Source organism: Echinops telfairi, unplaced genomic scaffold (genome assembly GCF_000313985.2).
Source record: "Echinops telfairi isolate 266 unplaced genomic scaffold, ASM31398v2 ScPeMD7_7424;HRSCAF=8462, whole genome shotgun sequence".
Lineage (NCBI taxonomy): Eukaryota > Metazoa > Chordata > Mammalia > Afrosoricida > Tenrecidae > Echinops > Echinops telfairi.
In genome coordinates, this window is record NW_022111324.1 from 58,754,376 (window position 1) to 58,770,628 (window position 16,253).

The 16,253-nt window shown below is 39.4% G+C and overlaps 1 protein-coding gene across 2 annotated transcripts in view; it reads right to left on the reverse strand.

Moving 5' to 3' along the window:
- INTS7 (integrator complex subunit 7) overlaps window positions 1-16,253 on the reverse strand; it is an 89,791-nt gene that overhangs the window by 36,076 nt on the left and 37,462 nt on the right. For both annotated transcript variants that reach the window (XM_004699869.2, XM_045297863.1), the window contains exons 8-9: window positions 6,048-6,165; window positions 529-663 (exon numbers count right to left, since the gene is read on the reverse strand). In XM_004699869.2, coding sequence (XP_004699926.1) covers window positions 529-663; window positions 6,048-6,165 — 253 coding nt within the window. The remainder of the gene's footprint in view (window positions 1-528; window positions 664-6,047; window positions 6,166-16,253) is intronic.

The window sequence follows — 16,253 nt, forward strand, 5'->3', positions numbered from 1 at the left end:
ATCCAAAGTGCATTCTTGTTTTTGAACAATGTATGAGCCTTTCAAATCTTATGATCAAGCAAAATATATGCACTATTTTCTTTGTACTTCCTCCTTAATTACTCAATTCATTTTAATGCTTACAGATATCTAGAGAAAGTCTGCGCAATTTTAATTTACATGCCTCTCAGGGAAACTATGTATTTAAGCACCTTGATAATTTTCCCCCCCAAATGTTTCTAGATTTTTGTAAAAGTGGACAGGCTGTCATGGTAATCTCTATCAATAGGATCTTACGTGCAAGTATTAACAGTGGGAAGAAGTAGGCAATACTTCACAATACCAATCCCCAAATCCCTAAAAAATTTTTTTCACAAAGAATAGTAGTCTTGCAAAAGCCTGTTGCAAGAGCATTTTTGAAGGAGGCTACTAAGAAATCAAAAGACATATACCAGGAGTAATAACGGATTAAAAAACTAAATACACAAATAATTCTACCTAAAATTCAAAGCAAAGTTTGTTCACAAAATCATTCCTAAATGAACTTACCTTTTTCTTGACAAGAGACAGTTATATTGGTTAGGACTCTCACTCCATGTGCAGCAATGCCCCTGTTATTGTGGTAACAGCACTCTTGGGCTAATTTGACTAAATCCAAAGATCTAGGGGAAGAACTCAGATTTCCTAAACAGAAAATTAGCATACACTATAACTCACAGCTTGCTTTAAGAAAATTAGTTTATAAAGTCATTTTTTTCTTTTTCAAGAGAAAATGTTAACAAGAAACTTTACCTGATGTTTCTATTTCAACCTACCATCAATATACACCACCATTTTAACTTCCCTTGTAAAGGTACTTAACACTAGACATGTGCCAGCTATTTTTCAACTACGAGCTAAAATCAATATGAAACTTTCCATAAAAGAATAAAAACAGTACAGAACAATGCAAAAGCTGTAACAAGTATCGATGGTATCATGGGGGCAAAAAGGGATTCTGATAAAATGATACTACTACAGGCTCCTTGTCAGATCAAAGTGAGAGAGAAAAAGAGGAAAGAGAAGCCCCAAAATTTAAGTTTGTTTTTCCAACTCGAATTGCTGGCATACATGTTTTATATTTAAACCTCAAAATTTTATGTAAGAGTTCACAATTTTAGACTTGGAAAGGATTTAAGGATCATCTGATTCAACATCCTACTTTTACAGAAGAAATCAAAGGCCCCCAAAATTAAGAATTTTGCTAACACGAACACATTTTTCTATTAAATTGGCATTCCATGATGCACAACTTCCCGACACGATTGCTGAAGAAAAATGTGTGCATAAGCAAATGTGGTGAAAAAAGCTGATGGTGTCCGACTATCAAAAGACGTCTGGGGTCTTAAAGGCTTGAAAATAAACAAGCGGCCATCTAGCTGAGAAGCATCAAAACCCACATGGAAGAAGCACACCAGCCTGTATGACGACAAGATGTACAAGGGACCAGTTATCAAACATCAAAGAACTAAAAATCATACCAGTGGGTGCCCACCTTCCCGATACAATCACTGAAGACAAACGTGTGCATAAGCAAATGTGGTGAAGAAAGCTGATGGTGTCCGCCTATCAAAAGATATAACGTCTAGGGTCTTAAAGGCTTGAAAATAAACAAGCAGCCATCTAACTCAGAAGCAACAAAGCCCACATGGAAGAAGCACACCAGCATGTGTGGCCACGAGCTGTCAAAGGGATCAGGTATCAAGCATCAAAGAACAAAAAATCATATCACTGTAAATGTGGGTGAGTGCAGAGTGGAGACACAAAGCCCATCAGTGGGCAACTGGACACCCCCTTACTGAAGGGTTGTGGGGAGGAGATGAGCCAGTCAGGTGCAGGGTAGCAATGATGAAACATATAACTTTCCTCTAGTTCTTAAATGCTTCCTCACCCCAATATCATGATCCCAATTCTACCTTACAAATCTGGCTGGACCAGAGGATGTACACTGGTACAGATAGCAACTCGAAACACAGGGAATCCAGGACAGATGATCCCTTCAGGACCAGTGGTGAGAGTGGCGATGCCTGGAGGGTGGAGGGAATGTGGAGTGGAAAGGGGGAACCAATTACAAGAATCTACGCATAGCCTCCTCCCTGGGGGATGGACAGCAGAGAAGAGAGCAGGGGGAGGGGGGGAGATGTCGGACAGCGTAACATATGACAAAATAATAATTTATGAATTATGAGGGGTTCATGAGGGAGGGGGACGATATCCCCGCTCAGAGCAGCCAATCCACAGAGAGTACAATATGGCCAGCCCTACTACAAGACACAACATACCTCACTGACCCATAGCCCTACGGGGGACAACACTAGAGACACAGTGCAGGAACTGGCCCTGATCTGACTGCACCACACTGAGGCAAAACACTAAGGGCGTGCAACACAACAGTAAGGGGAGCAGAGCAAGGAAGACCTAAGGGAATACCAAAAATAGACCTTGAACTATTTACAGGCTTTTCTTTTTTTGTTGTTTTGCTGTCTTGTTTTTGTGCTTATTACTATCTCTGCAGGTCTATGTAGATAAGATAGGCGGGATAAACAAGCTAGAGGAGAAAACAATGGGACCAGTGGTTCTGGGGGGACATGGGAGAGGGGGAGGTGGGGAAAGGAAGTGGGTGTTAACAAACCCAGGGACAAAGGAACAACAAGTGATCTAAAATTGATGGTGAGGAGGATATAGGAGTCCTGGTAGGGATTGATCAAGTGCTATGTAACTGAGAGGAATTACTGAAACCCAAATGAAGGCTGAGCATGATAGTGGGACTGGAGGAAAGTAAAAGGAAATAGAGGTAAGAACTAGGAGGCAAAGGATAGTTATAGAGGTCTAAATACAGGCATGTACATATGTAAATATATTTATATGATGTTAGGGAAATATTAAGTATTAAGGTAGCAGATGGACATTGGGCCTCTACTCAAGTACTCCCTCATAGGCAAGAACACCTTGTTCTAATAACCTGGCATTCTGTGATGCTCACCTTCCCAACATGATCACTGAAGACAAAATGGGTGCATAAGCAAATGTGATGAAGAAAGCTGATTGTGCCCAGCTATCAAAAGATATAGCGTCTGGGGTCTTAAAGGCTTGAAGCTAAACAAGTGGCTATGTAGTTGAGAAGCAACAAAGCCCTCACCAGCCTGTGTGATCATGAGATGTCGATGGGATCAGGTATCAGGCATCAAAGACCCAGAACAAAAAATCTTATCAATGTGAATGAGGGGGGAGTGCAGAGTGGAGACCCAAAGCCATCTGTAGACAATTGGACATCCCCTTACAGAAGGGGAAACGAGCCAGTCAGGGTGCAGTATAGCACTGATGAAACATACAACTTTCTTCTAGTTCTCTTTTCTTCTTCTTCTAGTTCTTTAATCCCCCCACCCCTACCCCAATATCATGATCCCAATCCGGGTAGACCAGAGGGTGTACACTGGTACAGATAAGAGCTGGAAACACAGGGAATCCAGGACAGATAAACCCCTCAGGACCTATAATGAGAGTAGCGATACCAGGAGGGTAAAGAGAAGGTAGGGGAGAAATGGGGAACCGATCACAATGATCTATATATACCCCCTTCCAGGGGGACAGACAACAGAAAAGTGGGTAAAGGGAGACAGCAGTCGATGTAAGTTAAGAAAATATAATAATTTATAAGTCATCAAGGTTTCATGGAGGAGGAAGGGCCATAGAAGGAGGGGAAAAATTGAGCTTATACCAAGGGCTCAGTAGAAAGAACATGTTTTGAAAATGATGGCAACATATGTACAAATGTGTTGGCACAATGCATGTATGTATAGATAGTGATAAGAGCTATAACAACCCCCAATAAAATGACTAAAAATAGAAAGAAACAAAAGCACAAAAACAAAACAAGACCAAAAAAAACCCAGCCTCTGCCCGGGGGAAAAAAATGTGGTAGCTTGCTTCCATAAAGATTATAGTCTTAAAAACCATGAGGCAGTTCTACTCTGTCCAATAGGGCCATTATGAGTCAGTTTCAACTTGACAACAATACAGTTGGTGAATTATTTTTAAGTTAGACCTGTTATCATGGAACATTTGTGAGCTTCATTTTCAATGCTTATAAACTTGTATCTGCTAACGTTAAAGGCTACTTAAAGAATCAATGAAAGCCAGTATTGAATAGCTCATAAATTTTATGGTATTTCTAATTCATTGCCTACCAAAGCTCTTTCAAAGTGTGATGTCAGTAAAGGATGATAACTATGAGCTAAGAAATGGAGACTTATGCAGGAAAAAAATTTATTAGAAGTACATTAGGTATAGGGCAGATTGTTTACCAAAAAAAGCCAGTAATAAACTCTTTTATCCTCTGTGGACATTCCTCTTTGCAATGGGACTTTTCCATTATTTTCTTCCAAACCCACTGCCACTGAATTGATCCTGACTCTTGGTGACCCTACAGGATGGAGTAGAACTGTTCTTAAGTTTCCAAGGCGGTAAATCTTTTTAGAAGCAGGAAGTCTCATCATATTCTGAAGGAGCTAGAGGTGAGTTTGAACCACTGACCTTGGGTTTGTCAGTCGAATGCTTAATCCACTGTGCCATGGCCTTTCTGAGGTTGGCCATCTCATTTGCTTTGGCCAATGGGACATTAGAAAAGATAATGCATTCAAAAGAACTTGGAAAGCACTCATGTGTTTATGGTTTATACCTAGCATGCTGAAAACATAGAGTAAACATAGCCCAAGTTAGCTTGCTGGAGTATCATATGGAGGAAAAACTATGGGCTTTAGCTGAAAGCCATTTAATTGTCAGTCTGTAAATGAGGCCCTCTTAAAACAATCTTGCTCATGGTTCTAGACCACTATAGACATTATGAATGACTCCATGTGAAACTAGCAGTACTGCCCAGCTGAAAGCTCAGTTAAACTTGCTAACTCCCAGGATAGGAGAAAAATATCAGCCAAGATTTTAAGCTAGTAGTTTTGGGGTGGTTTGTAGCAATAGGTAAGTGATACAGGGTTGCTCAGGAAATTTCTACAAACTAAGCTCAGAAAACCGGCAGGACTATTCAGCAAGGCTAATAAGCAACCAAGATCGCAGTAGAAACCATGGAATCAATCCATGAGTTGTTACTTATTACTTACAGGGCAAACAATGTTTGCTATAGTTTACCCTGGAAAATGGATGTTGTTGCACTGATTGCTGTTTCCCCAGAATAGGCTCTGTATGCCCTAGCTGGTTTTTCTATGGATCCCAATTCAGTTTGTGGTTCAGGGAATGAATAATCAAGTTAAGGCCACATGTGTGCAACCAAGCTGGAATGGAAGCTCAGCAAGAGATTATCGGGTCTTCTGCAGTCTCCTATCAAGACTTAAATGGCAGGGGATTCCTTCACCCAGAAAGTAAGCTTATATGCTATGAGGGCATGAAAAGGACAATGTCCACTACAGTTCTTTATTAATTCAACTCAAATTAACATGGTGTTGGCAAGCCACTTTTTTGGCAATGTTCCATAAACTTTTGCATTTAAAATAAAAACAATCCAATTGTCAGATAAGCAAGTTTATCACTGGGCATCAATGAAAGTATTCTGGAGTTAGTCTTCTTTAATAAACAACTAGGAAAGTATTATTGAACTGGAGTTTTATTGTAATCATTTGCCAAAGGATAATATACATCTGAAAGGAAGCACATGACATTTGTTTTGAAAATTCACCACCACTTGGCCTTTTGAGATGCTCTTAAATCCAAAGGGCACTTTGAGTCAGAGATATATAAAAGCCAGTTATTTTAAGCATCCTCAAAAATATACATATAAATTCAAAAAAGGGCAAATCTAGAAAAGCAATATCCTTGAGTTAAGATCAAGGATAAAAAAAAAATCAAGGATGAAGAATTATGCCATTAGTTAAGAAATCATCTTCAAACAGATCAGATTAATACCACAAGTCAAGGTTGAAACCTTTCCTGATTTTCAAGCTTCAAAGGACATAACCAGAAAAAACAGTATGAAAGATGAGAGCACATTACCTATACATTACCTACGTTCTGCTCCTTACCTGGAGCTAGGCTGAAGTACTGTTTGATGGCGATGGTCCCTGACAGCGTGGAAAGGACGGACAACACGCCGAGTTTTAAGGTGTCATAAGGAGTCTGAAGGGCACATTCACAGAGTGCCTGAAATACAAAAGGCAATGAACCCAAGGGTCACATCAACGTTCTTCTAAACTGTCTCCTCAGTCGACATGTTCTGGGTTTTAAAGAAAGTATAAAGTCCTTTTTGACCTATGAGAAATAAGTTAAAACTGCCACCACCAAGAGAAGCCCAAGGAAACGTGCTTCTTCCATGTCAATAACATAGGAGGACTATGCTGTCCATTTCGACACTGCTTTGCCAGCCCCACCATTGTTATGTTGGACTCACTGCTGCAGCCACTGCATCAATCCATCTCACTGAGAGTCTTACTCCTTTAAAAAAAAAAATTTTTATTGGGGCTCTTATAGCTCTTATATCAATCCATACCTCAATTGTATCAAGCATATTTGTACAAATGTTGCCATCATTATTTTCTAAACATGTACTTTCTATTTGAGCTGTTGGTATCAGCTCTTTTTTCCCTCCTCCCCCCTTGCAACCCCTTGATAAATTATAAATTATTATTTTCCTATTTTATACCGACCGCTGTCTCTCTTCCGTCAGTGTATCCCCACCACCTTCCCCCTACCCTCCTGGTATCACTACTCCCATTTCTGTTCCTGAGGACTTTTCTGACCTGGATCCCACGTGTTGTAAGCTCTTATCTGTTCCTGTGAACATGCGCCAGTCTAACCCGCAGTGAAAGGCAGGACTGGGATCATGATAGTGAGGAGTAAAGAAGCCTTAAGGAACCAGAGGAATATTGTGTTTCATCAGTGCTATACTGTGCCCTGGTTGACTCCTTCCTTGTGACCCTTCTGGGAGAGGATGCCCATTGTCTACAGATGGGTTTGGGGGTCTCTGCTCTGACTCCCCTTGTTCTCAACAATGTTTGTTTGTTTGTTTGGGGTCTTCTGAGGCCTGTTACCTGATCCTGTTGACACCTCATTATCACACAGGCAAATGTGCTTCTTCCATGTGGACTTGTTGCTTCTGTGCTAGATGGCTGCTTGTTGAACTTCAAGGCTTTAAGACCCCAGATACTTTATCTTTTGATAGCTAGACACCATCAGCTTTCTTCACATATTCTTATACACCCTTTTTGTCTTCAGTGATCGTGGCAGGGAATGAGCATCACAGAATGCCAGGCTGTTAGAACAGTGTTCTTGCGTTGAGGGAGGGCTTGAGCAGAGGCCCAAAGTCTGTCCACTTACTCAACGTATTGCCATATAAATGTACGTATATAGCCCAATAGCTCTATTTCTATGAATTAATATATTTACATAAGTGCACACCATAGCTATCCTCTATTCATAGCTTTGCTTCCTAGAGAGTCTTACTCTTTATCTCGGATCCTCTACTTCACCAAACAGTTTTCCTTTTCCAGGGACTGGTCTCTCCTGACGACATGTATAGTACAAGTTTCACCATCTTCACTTCTGAGAATTCTAGCTGTATTTCCTTCAAGAAAGATCTGTTTACTTCTTTTGGCAGTCCATGGTATTTTGATTATTCATTATAATTCAAAGGCCTTACTTCTTCAGTTTTTATTCATTAACCAACCTTTACAAGTATATGAGGCAACTGAAAATACCATGGCTCATGCCAAGCACACTTCTAAATGACATCCTTACTCTTTAACATTCTCAAATGGTCAGTGCAATACAACATTTGATTTCTTGACTGCTGCTTCCATGGGCAATGACTATGGATCCAAGCAAAATGAAATTCTTGTGTGTATCTTCTCTGTGTTTATCACAATATTTCTTTTGGCCCAGTTGTTAGTAGTTTAGTATACTTTATGTTGAGCTGTAACACACACTGAAGGCTGTAGTCTTTGCTCTTCACCCCAAAAGCTTCAAGTCCTCTTGCCTTTTAGTAACCAAGGTTATGTCAACTACGTAGCACAGTCTGTTTATAAACCTTTCTCCAGTTCTCATGCTGTGTTCTTCTTCATATAGTCCAGCCTCTTTAATAATTTTTTCAGCATACAGATTAAGTATGGTGAAAGGATACAATCCTGACACACACTTTTCTGATTTTAAGTTATGCAGTTATCTCCTTGTTCTGTTCAAATGGTTGCCTCTTTGTCTATATAAGGTACCACCTTAGCACAATTCAGTGTTCTAGAATTCTATTCTTTGTAATGTTATACGTAGTTTATCATGACCCACACGTGTTGAACGCCTTTTCATGACCAATAACACAAAAAATAAACATCTTTCTGGCATTCTGTCCTTTCAGGCAAGATCCACCTGATGCCATCAATAATTTCTCATTTCACATCCTCTTCTGAGTCTTAGCTTGAATTTCTGGCAGCTTCTTGTTGATGTGCTGCTGAAACCATTTTTAAATAGTCTTTGAGAGAATTTTATTTGTAGAGCTCTGGGGCTATAATGGTTTATAGTTGGGCTGCAATCACCATGGTCAGCAGTTGAAAACCACCAGCAGCTCCGTGAGAGAAAGACTGGGCTTTCTACTCTCGTAAACAGTTATAGATTAGGAAACCCATGGGGGTTTAGGGGTGTCACTATGAGTCGCCATTGACTTGGTGATAGTGAGATGAAACAATGGTATTGTTTGATAATTTCTGCATTGTTGGATCACCTTTCTTTGGAATGGGCAAAAATATTAACCTCTTTCAACTGGTTGGCCAGGTCTTCCAAATTTCTTGGCATAGACCAGTGAGTACTTTTAGTACTTCATCACCTTATTGAAACATTTCAATTGATATTCCATCAATTTTTGAAGTCTTGTTATTCAATAATGCTTTCAGTGCAGCTTAGAATTCTACCTTCAATATCATAATTTCTCAGTCACAGGCTGCTTCCAGATATGGGTTAATGTCAACCAATTCTTTTTTGGCAGTGACTTTGTGGCCCTTCTATCATTTAAAAAGATGTTTCTTGCACCATTCAGCATTTTACTGATGGAATCTTTTAAATATATTAACTTGAGTGCTGGATTTTTTTCAGCTTAAGGAATTCTGAGCATGCTATTCCAGCTGTCTTCTAAGTCCAGGTCTTTTGCGCGTAGCATTATAATGCTCTGACCTACTGAGTTGCCCTATGAAATTTTCTGTTTAGTTCTTTTACTTTTGTATGGGAGGCTTCTCTACTACTTTTTAGTCTAAAACTGTTCTACTATGACCTAATTTACTAAAAAATGTTAATCCTATAACTTATTAATAAGACTATGAATTATGTACTATTTATCCTCACAATCAAGACCTCTACCCTATTTATGCTTAGTTAAGAGAGATTTTAAAAACTAATAGATGGTGCATCCTATCCAGTTTAAAACCCAGTGAACCAGTCTCTTCCCATTTCTGGCCACTTACTTTATTTCTAAGGCATCTAAGTTATCACCAAGAACAAGCACTTATTTGTTTGTTTTTCAATGAAGTGAACTATGAACATATATATGCATTTATAATATGGTGACCCCTAGCTCATTGTTTTTCTCCACATTGTTGTTGTTTAGTGCTATCGAGTAAGCTCCAACCCACAGTGGCCCTATGCACAACAGGAAAAAACACTGCCTGCTCCTAGGACGTCCTTACAATTGTTCCTCGGCTTGAGCCCATTAATGCAGCCCCTGTGCCAATCCATCACACTGAAGGTTTTCCTCTCTTTCACTGCCCCTTTACTTTACCAAGCACTATGTCTTTCTCTGGGAACTGGGCTCTCCTGACATGTCCAAAGTACATGAAACTCACCCATTCCTGCCTCTAAGGAGCACTCTAACCGTGCTTCTACCCAGATACATTTGTTTGTCTTTTAGCAGTCCATGGTACTTTTAATATTCTTTGCCAGCACAATTCAAATGCATCAATTATTCTTCGGTATTCCTTATTCAATATCCAATTTCCACAGGCATACTGAAAATACCATGGCTTTGAGTAAGGTGCACCTTAGTCCTCTAAGTAACACCCTTGCTTTTGAATACTCTACAGAGGTCTTGCACAATAGATTTATCCAATGCAACACGTCTCTTGATATCTTCTTGACCGCTGCTTCCATGAACACTGATTGTGGATCTAACCAAGACAAAATATTTGACAACAATCTTTTCTCCATTTACCATAAGGTTACCTATTGGTCCAGTTGTGAGGATTTTGGTCTTCTTTACAATGAGCTGTAATCCATACTGAACTCTGCAATCCTTGATTCAAGTGTTTTAAATCCTCGCTTTCAGCAAGCAAGGATGTATCATCTGCATATCTTAGGTTAAAAAAGCTTTCCTCCAATCCTGATGCCACATTCTTCACATACTAGCTTCTCTGATGGTTTGCTCAGCAACAGATTGAGTAAGAATGTTGAGAGAACACAACCCTGATGCACACCCTTGTTGATTTTAAACCATGAAGGAATCCCTTGCTATGCTCACACAACTGCCTCTTGATCCATGTACACAAGTTCTGCATGAGCACAATGAAGTGTTCTGGAAGTCCCATTCTTACGGGTTATCCAGTTTTACGATCCACACAGTTGAATGTCTTGGGATAGTCAATAAAATACAAGTAAATATCTTTCTGGTATTCACTGCTTTCAGCCAAGATCCATCTGACACCAGCATCACTGTTTCACATCCTCTTCTGAATACTACAGCCTTAACCCCTGGCAGAGCCTGTCAGTGTATTGCTGTAACTGCTGTTAGATGATCCTCAACAAACTTTTACATGCACGTAATATCAATTTGAACATTCTACTGGGTCACCTTTCTTTGGAATGGCTGAGAATGTGGATCTCTTCCTGTCAGTTAGCTAAATTTCCTGACATAGAACAGTGAATGCTCCAAGTGCTTCAGCAGCCTGCTGAAACATTTCAATTGGTATTTCATCAATTCCTACAACCCTGTTTTTGGCTAATGTTTTCAGTGTAGCTTAAGCTTTTTCCTTCAGCACCATTGACTCTTGCTAATGTGCTACTTCCTGAAATGGTGGAATGTCCACTATTTCTTTTTGGTAGTGACTTTCTATCATTTTGGATGCTTCTTGCATCATTCAATATGATGCCCACAGAATCAATATTGCATCTGAGGCCTGTAATATTTTTATTACTTTTATTATTATTATTATGGCCTAAGATATGCAGAGTTCGTTCTTCACTTTCGGCTTTGTAACTCTAGATCTTTGCACATTTCGTTTTAACATTTGACTTTGTCTGCTTGAGCTGCCCTTTGACGTTTTCTGTTCAGCTCTCTGACTTCATCGTTTCTTCTTCCACTTGCCTTAGCCAATTTACCACGAAGAGCAAGTTCTAGAGCCTCTTCTAACATCTGCTTTGATCCCTTCTTTTTAAGGACCTGCGGCTTTCTTCCCTGAATGATGTTCCTGACGTCCTTCCACATCAGGTCTGCTGTCATTAGTGGTCAATTAGTGGTATAACCTCTGCTCTTGAGATGTTCTCAAAATTTAGGTGGATGGGCTCATGGTGGTATTTTGACTCTCATGGACTTGTTTTGTCTAGCCATAGTTTGGGTTTTTTATTTGTTTGCTTCCTATTTGTCGTTTGTAGGATTTTCTGTATATGAAATACAGGATAGATAGATATATAAAAATAGCAATTGGATTGAAAATGCCTAGGGGCATTTCAGGGGAAAAGAGTGGGAAATGGGGAGCTAACAGTGAGTATGAGAGGAAAATGTTCTTGAATTGGAATTTCTGCACAAATCTTCTTAATATAATTGATTGATTAAATTGTATGCTATATGAAGCATATGCCAATAAAACTAGTAAAAAATAATACAATTTAAAAGAAGAGGGAGAAAACCTTGATAGATGAATAACTTAATTGGAAATTTTCTCAGAACCCTTTTCCTGAAAAATTGCCAGCTTCAGATTTTATTTTGATTTTTTTTTCAACAACTTCAACATGTGCCACCGATTATACTTTGTGTTTTACAACCATTATTGAGCTCCTTTTCCAAATTATTCCACCACCCTTAACATAAACTCAATGCCCCCTAAGCAAAAACTTTTCCTTCATCACCCATAGTAACCATTGGTCAAATTTGATTCTTTATTTTAAAGCCTTGCTTACAAGAAAACCACACATATTAGACTAGTATCCTCTGAGAACCTATACCCAGAGAAAGCATCTTTCAAGAATGATAACAAAATGAAGACATTTCAGACAAGTTAACATTGGGAGCTTTTATTAGTGTTTATAGACTCTCAATAAAGGGCTTTTCAAAGAAAGAAAGAAAAGTAGCACAAATAAGAGACGCAGAAAGAACAGTAAACTTACAAAACAAAAAAATTCATATAGTAAGAAAAAAATAACATTTACAGGGATGTAAATGGAGTTAAGATGTGTTCTCAAATCCCTGAAGTAAAATTAATTTTAGATTTTATAAAAGAACTATTCTGAAAAGGATCACATTGAGATGTCGTGGGCAAAGTGGGAATAAAATGCAGAACAGAAGTCACGATCATCCAGAAAACAGCTGATTGGTCAGACAGACATTTGTGAGATTCAAGACTGTGACTCTTAGTTACTTCTTAGGTATGGAATTGAACTCATCTTCTTTGAGTAATCCACCAATTAGCATTAAAAAAGGTGCATTTACCCATGAACTAAGGTGAGACCAGGAGGCATGGAAGCAGAAACCACTGGGAGGAAGTGGACAAGTGATGGCACATTGAGGGATTAAAATGGATGAGTTGAAACAAAATGTGTATCAATTCTTGGATGCAATATGTAAACCTTGATCTAAACCACATTAAAAAGTTTTTAAAGTTCCATATCTCACCATTTTTTAAAACAATTATTCACAGGAAAAACAAGGCAAGATAATAAAAACAAATAATCTATGTAGCATGAAAGAACCTGTAGGCATTATGCTGAGTGAAATGTTAATTGCAAAGGAATACTGTATGAAAGCGCGATTTTTAAAAATATTGTATGGAACTATGATTCAAGGAAATGTTATCACTAAAGGAAACATTCTTTGATAGTAACTGGGACAGGAGGGGAAGAGAGAATCAATTACTGGCTAGAAAGTAGTACATATATGTTAACTTGGGTGAAGGAGAAGGCAATGTACAATAAGGAGGTAGAAAAAACTGATGGAGGCTGAGGAAGACAGGGAGGGATCCAAAATTTAAAGGCAAATGAGGTAAATATTGTTCCATGCTGTGGTGTAGCACAACATGGTTCTTCTAGCCACAGTGTTTTGTAACTCTCACAAAATAACTGAGAGGGACTGTGTAAACTAGGTGTATGGGAACTCTAGCCTGGGGACTGGTCATCTTGCCAACCTGTTGGATTTAAAATGAGCCATCTAAGAAGCAGGAAGGGTTGCTCACTATCATCAGAAAAAAGAGTGATCTTGATTATGCTGGATCAAACTTGATACTCGGTCAGCTGACCTCCCTACTGACCCAACCTGAATTTGTTCTAGATGCAAGTATATCTTAAGGGGTCCCGGATAAAGATCTCTTCCCTGGCTTTGTAAATATGGAGGGTAGTCTTTTCTTTCCTGTTCATTATTTGTATTTTTATCTTATTATTTTCTATCCTTATCACTTAATTTTGATATTGCTTTTTATTGTTTCTATTGGGTTTCCCAGTTTGTGAAGCACAGAAGAGTGGATGTATAGATAATAACTGATGCAGGGTTTCTAGGGGCGGAGGGTGGGAGATAGGGATGGTGAGGGGATTTCAGGATTAAATAATGAAGGGGGGAGCACTAGAATTGATCGTGATTACACAATTCATTTTAAAGGCAATTTAACCATGGAGGGGGGTTGTTAAAATAATCTAAAATTGATTGTGGTAAGGACTGTACAATTCTCCTTTATAAGATTGAACAATTTTAACTACTTAACTGTATGATACGTGGATTAGGTGCCAATAAAAACATTAAAAAAAGAAGAGTGATGCAATCATTAGTCTTTCAAGGCATGAAAATCAAAACAATAATAACAGCAATTCATTAATAGCCAAGTTCAAAAGAGAAGAAAACAAGTACTGGAGGGGATATGGACAGACTGGATAGAACCTTCATAGAGCACCGGTGGGACTGTCAAACAGTATAACCACCATGGACAGTGGTACAGCACTTCTTCAAGCAAATGACCCAGCGATTGTTTTACTTGGGACTTATTCTACAGAAATAAGGAAGGTAGCACAAACAGACATATGCATACCTATGTTCATCGCAGCAGTATTCACAATAGCAAAAAAAGATGGAAACAACCTAAATGCCCCATTAGTCGAAGAATAGGTATAGAGAAACTTTGATACACATGCACAATAGAATATTACACGTCATTGAAGAATAATAAAACTGTGAAACATTTTAAGACATGGAAAAATTTGGAGGGAATCATGCTGAGTGAAGTTAGTCAGTCACAAAAGGGCCAAGTATTGTATGAGATTACTGCTATTAAAAAAAAATCAAGGAAAAGCTTTCACACCAAAAGAAACAGACTTTTATGGATACCAGGGACAGAATGGAAGAGAACGGAAGGGGAAGCAACAGATTAGGGGGTAGTTAGTGGTAACTTGGGTGAAGGGCATAATAATACATACAAGTGAGAGAGTGGGGGAAAAAGTAGGGATATGAAACAGGGCAAGTTATCGGACTATCTGATGAATTGTTTAAGTTGATTAATGTAAAACAATGATATGTAAAATAAATAAGGAGAGGTCTCAGGGGGCCGGCCCCAATCCCAACTACGTGGACACATACCACTCCCCCCAGAAAAATTTATTTCAGAGGACAGCACTGAATCTGCAGCTCTGGGAGAGAGAGAGGTCTGATCAGAGCACACGGGAGGAAATGAAGGGGGAGGAAGAGAGAATGGAGCACATCCTGGCCCACCAAGCCTTGAGGACGATATTCCTGCTCAGAGCAGCCAATCTACAGAGAAGACCATATGGCTGGCCCAACTATGAAACACAACATCCCTCACTGACCCATAGCCCTACAGGGGACAACACTGGAGACACAGTGTCGGAATCGCACCCGATCTGATCCCAGCACAGCGAGGCAAAACACTAAGGGCATGCAACAAAACAGCAAGCGGGAACAGAGCAACAAAGTCCCCAGGGAATAAAAAAAATAGATTTTGAGGCCAGGGCTTGGCGCCCCATCAGACTCGACCAGAAAACACTCCTAAAGGCCAACAAACAGTCTTTGAACTAACTACAAGCTTTTCTTTCTTGTTGTGTTTTGTTTTGATTTTTTGTCATGGCTTGTTGTTTTATTTTGTTGCTTGGTTTTGCTCTGTCTCTCTTTTGTGCATGATATTACCTCCACAGGTCTGTCTAAGTAAGATAGGCTGGATGAATACTCTGGAAAACAATGGGACCAACAGTTCTAGGGGGACATGGGAAAGGGGGAAGTGGGCGGGGGTAGAGGAAGTGGTGTTAACAAACCCAGGGACAAGGGAACAACAAGTGATCCAAATCAGTGGTGAGGAGGGTGCAGGAGGCCTGGTAGGGAACAAGGGTAATGTAACCGAGAGGAATTACTGAAACCCAAACAAAGGCTGAACATGACAGTGGGACAAAAAGAAAGTAAAAGGAAATAGAAGAAAGAGCTAGGAGGCAAAGAGCATTTATAGAGGTCTAAATAAAGCCACGTACATATCAAATATATTTATATATCAGGATGTGGAAATAGATCTATGTGGACATATTTATAGATTTAGTATTAAGGTAGCAGATGGGCATCGGGCCTCCACTCAAGTACTCCCTCAATGCAAGAATACTTTGTTCTATTAAACTGGCATTCTATGATGCTCATCTTCCCAACACAATCGCTGAAGACAAAGCATAAGCAAATGTGTGAAAAAAGCTGATGGTGCCCAGCTATCAAAAGGTATAGCGTCTGGGGTCTTAAAGGCTTGAAGGTAAACAAGCAGGCATCTAGCTCAGAAGCAACAAAACCCACATGGAAGAAGCACACCAGCCTGCATGCTCATGAGGTGCCAAAGGGCTCAGTTATCAGGCATCAAAGAATAAAAAATCTTATCATTCTATGTTCACCTCCCCTATACAATCCCTGAAGATAAATGGGTGCATAAGCAAATGTGGTGAAGAAAGCTGATGGTGCCCAGCTATCAAAAGATATTGCATCTGGGGTCTTAAAGGCTTGAAGGTAAACAAATGGCCAT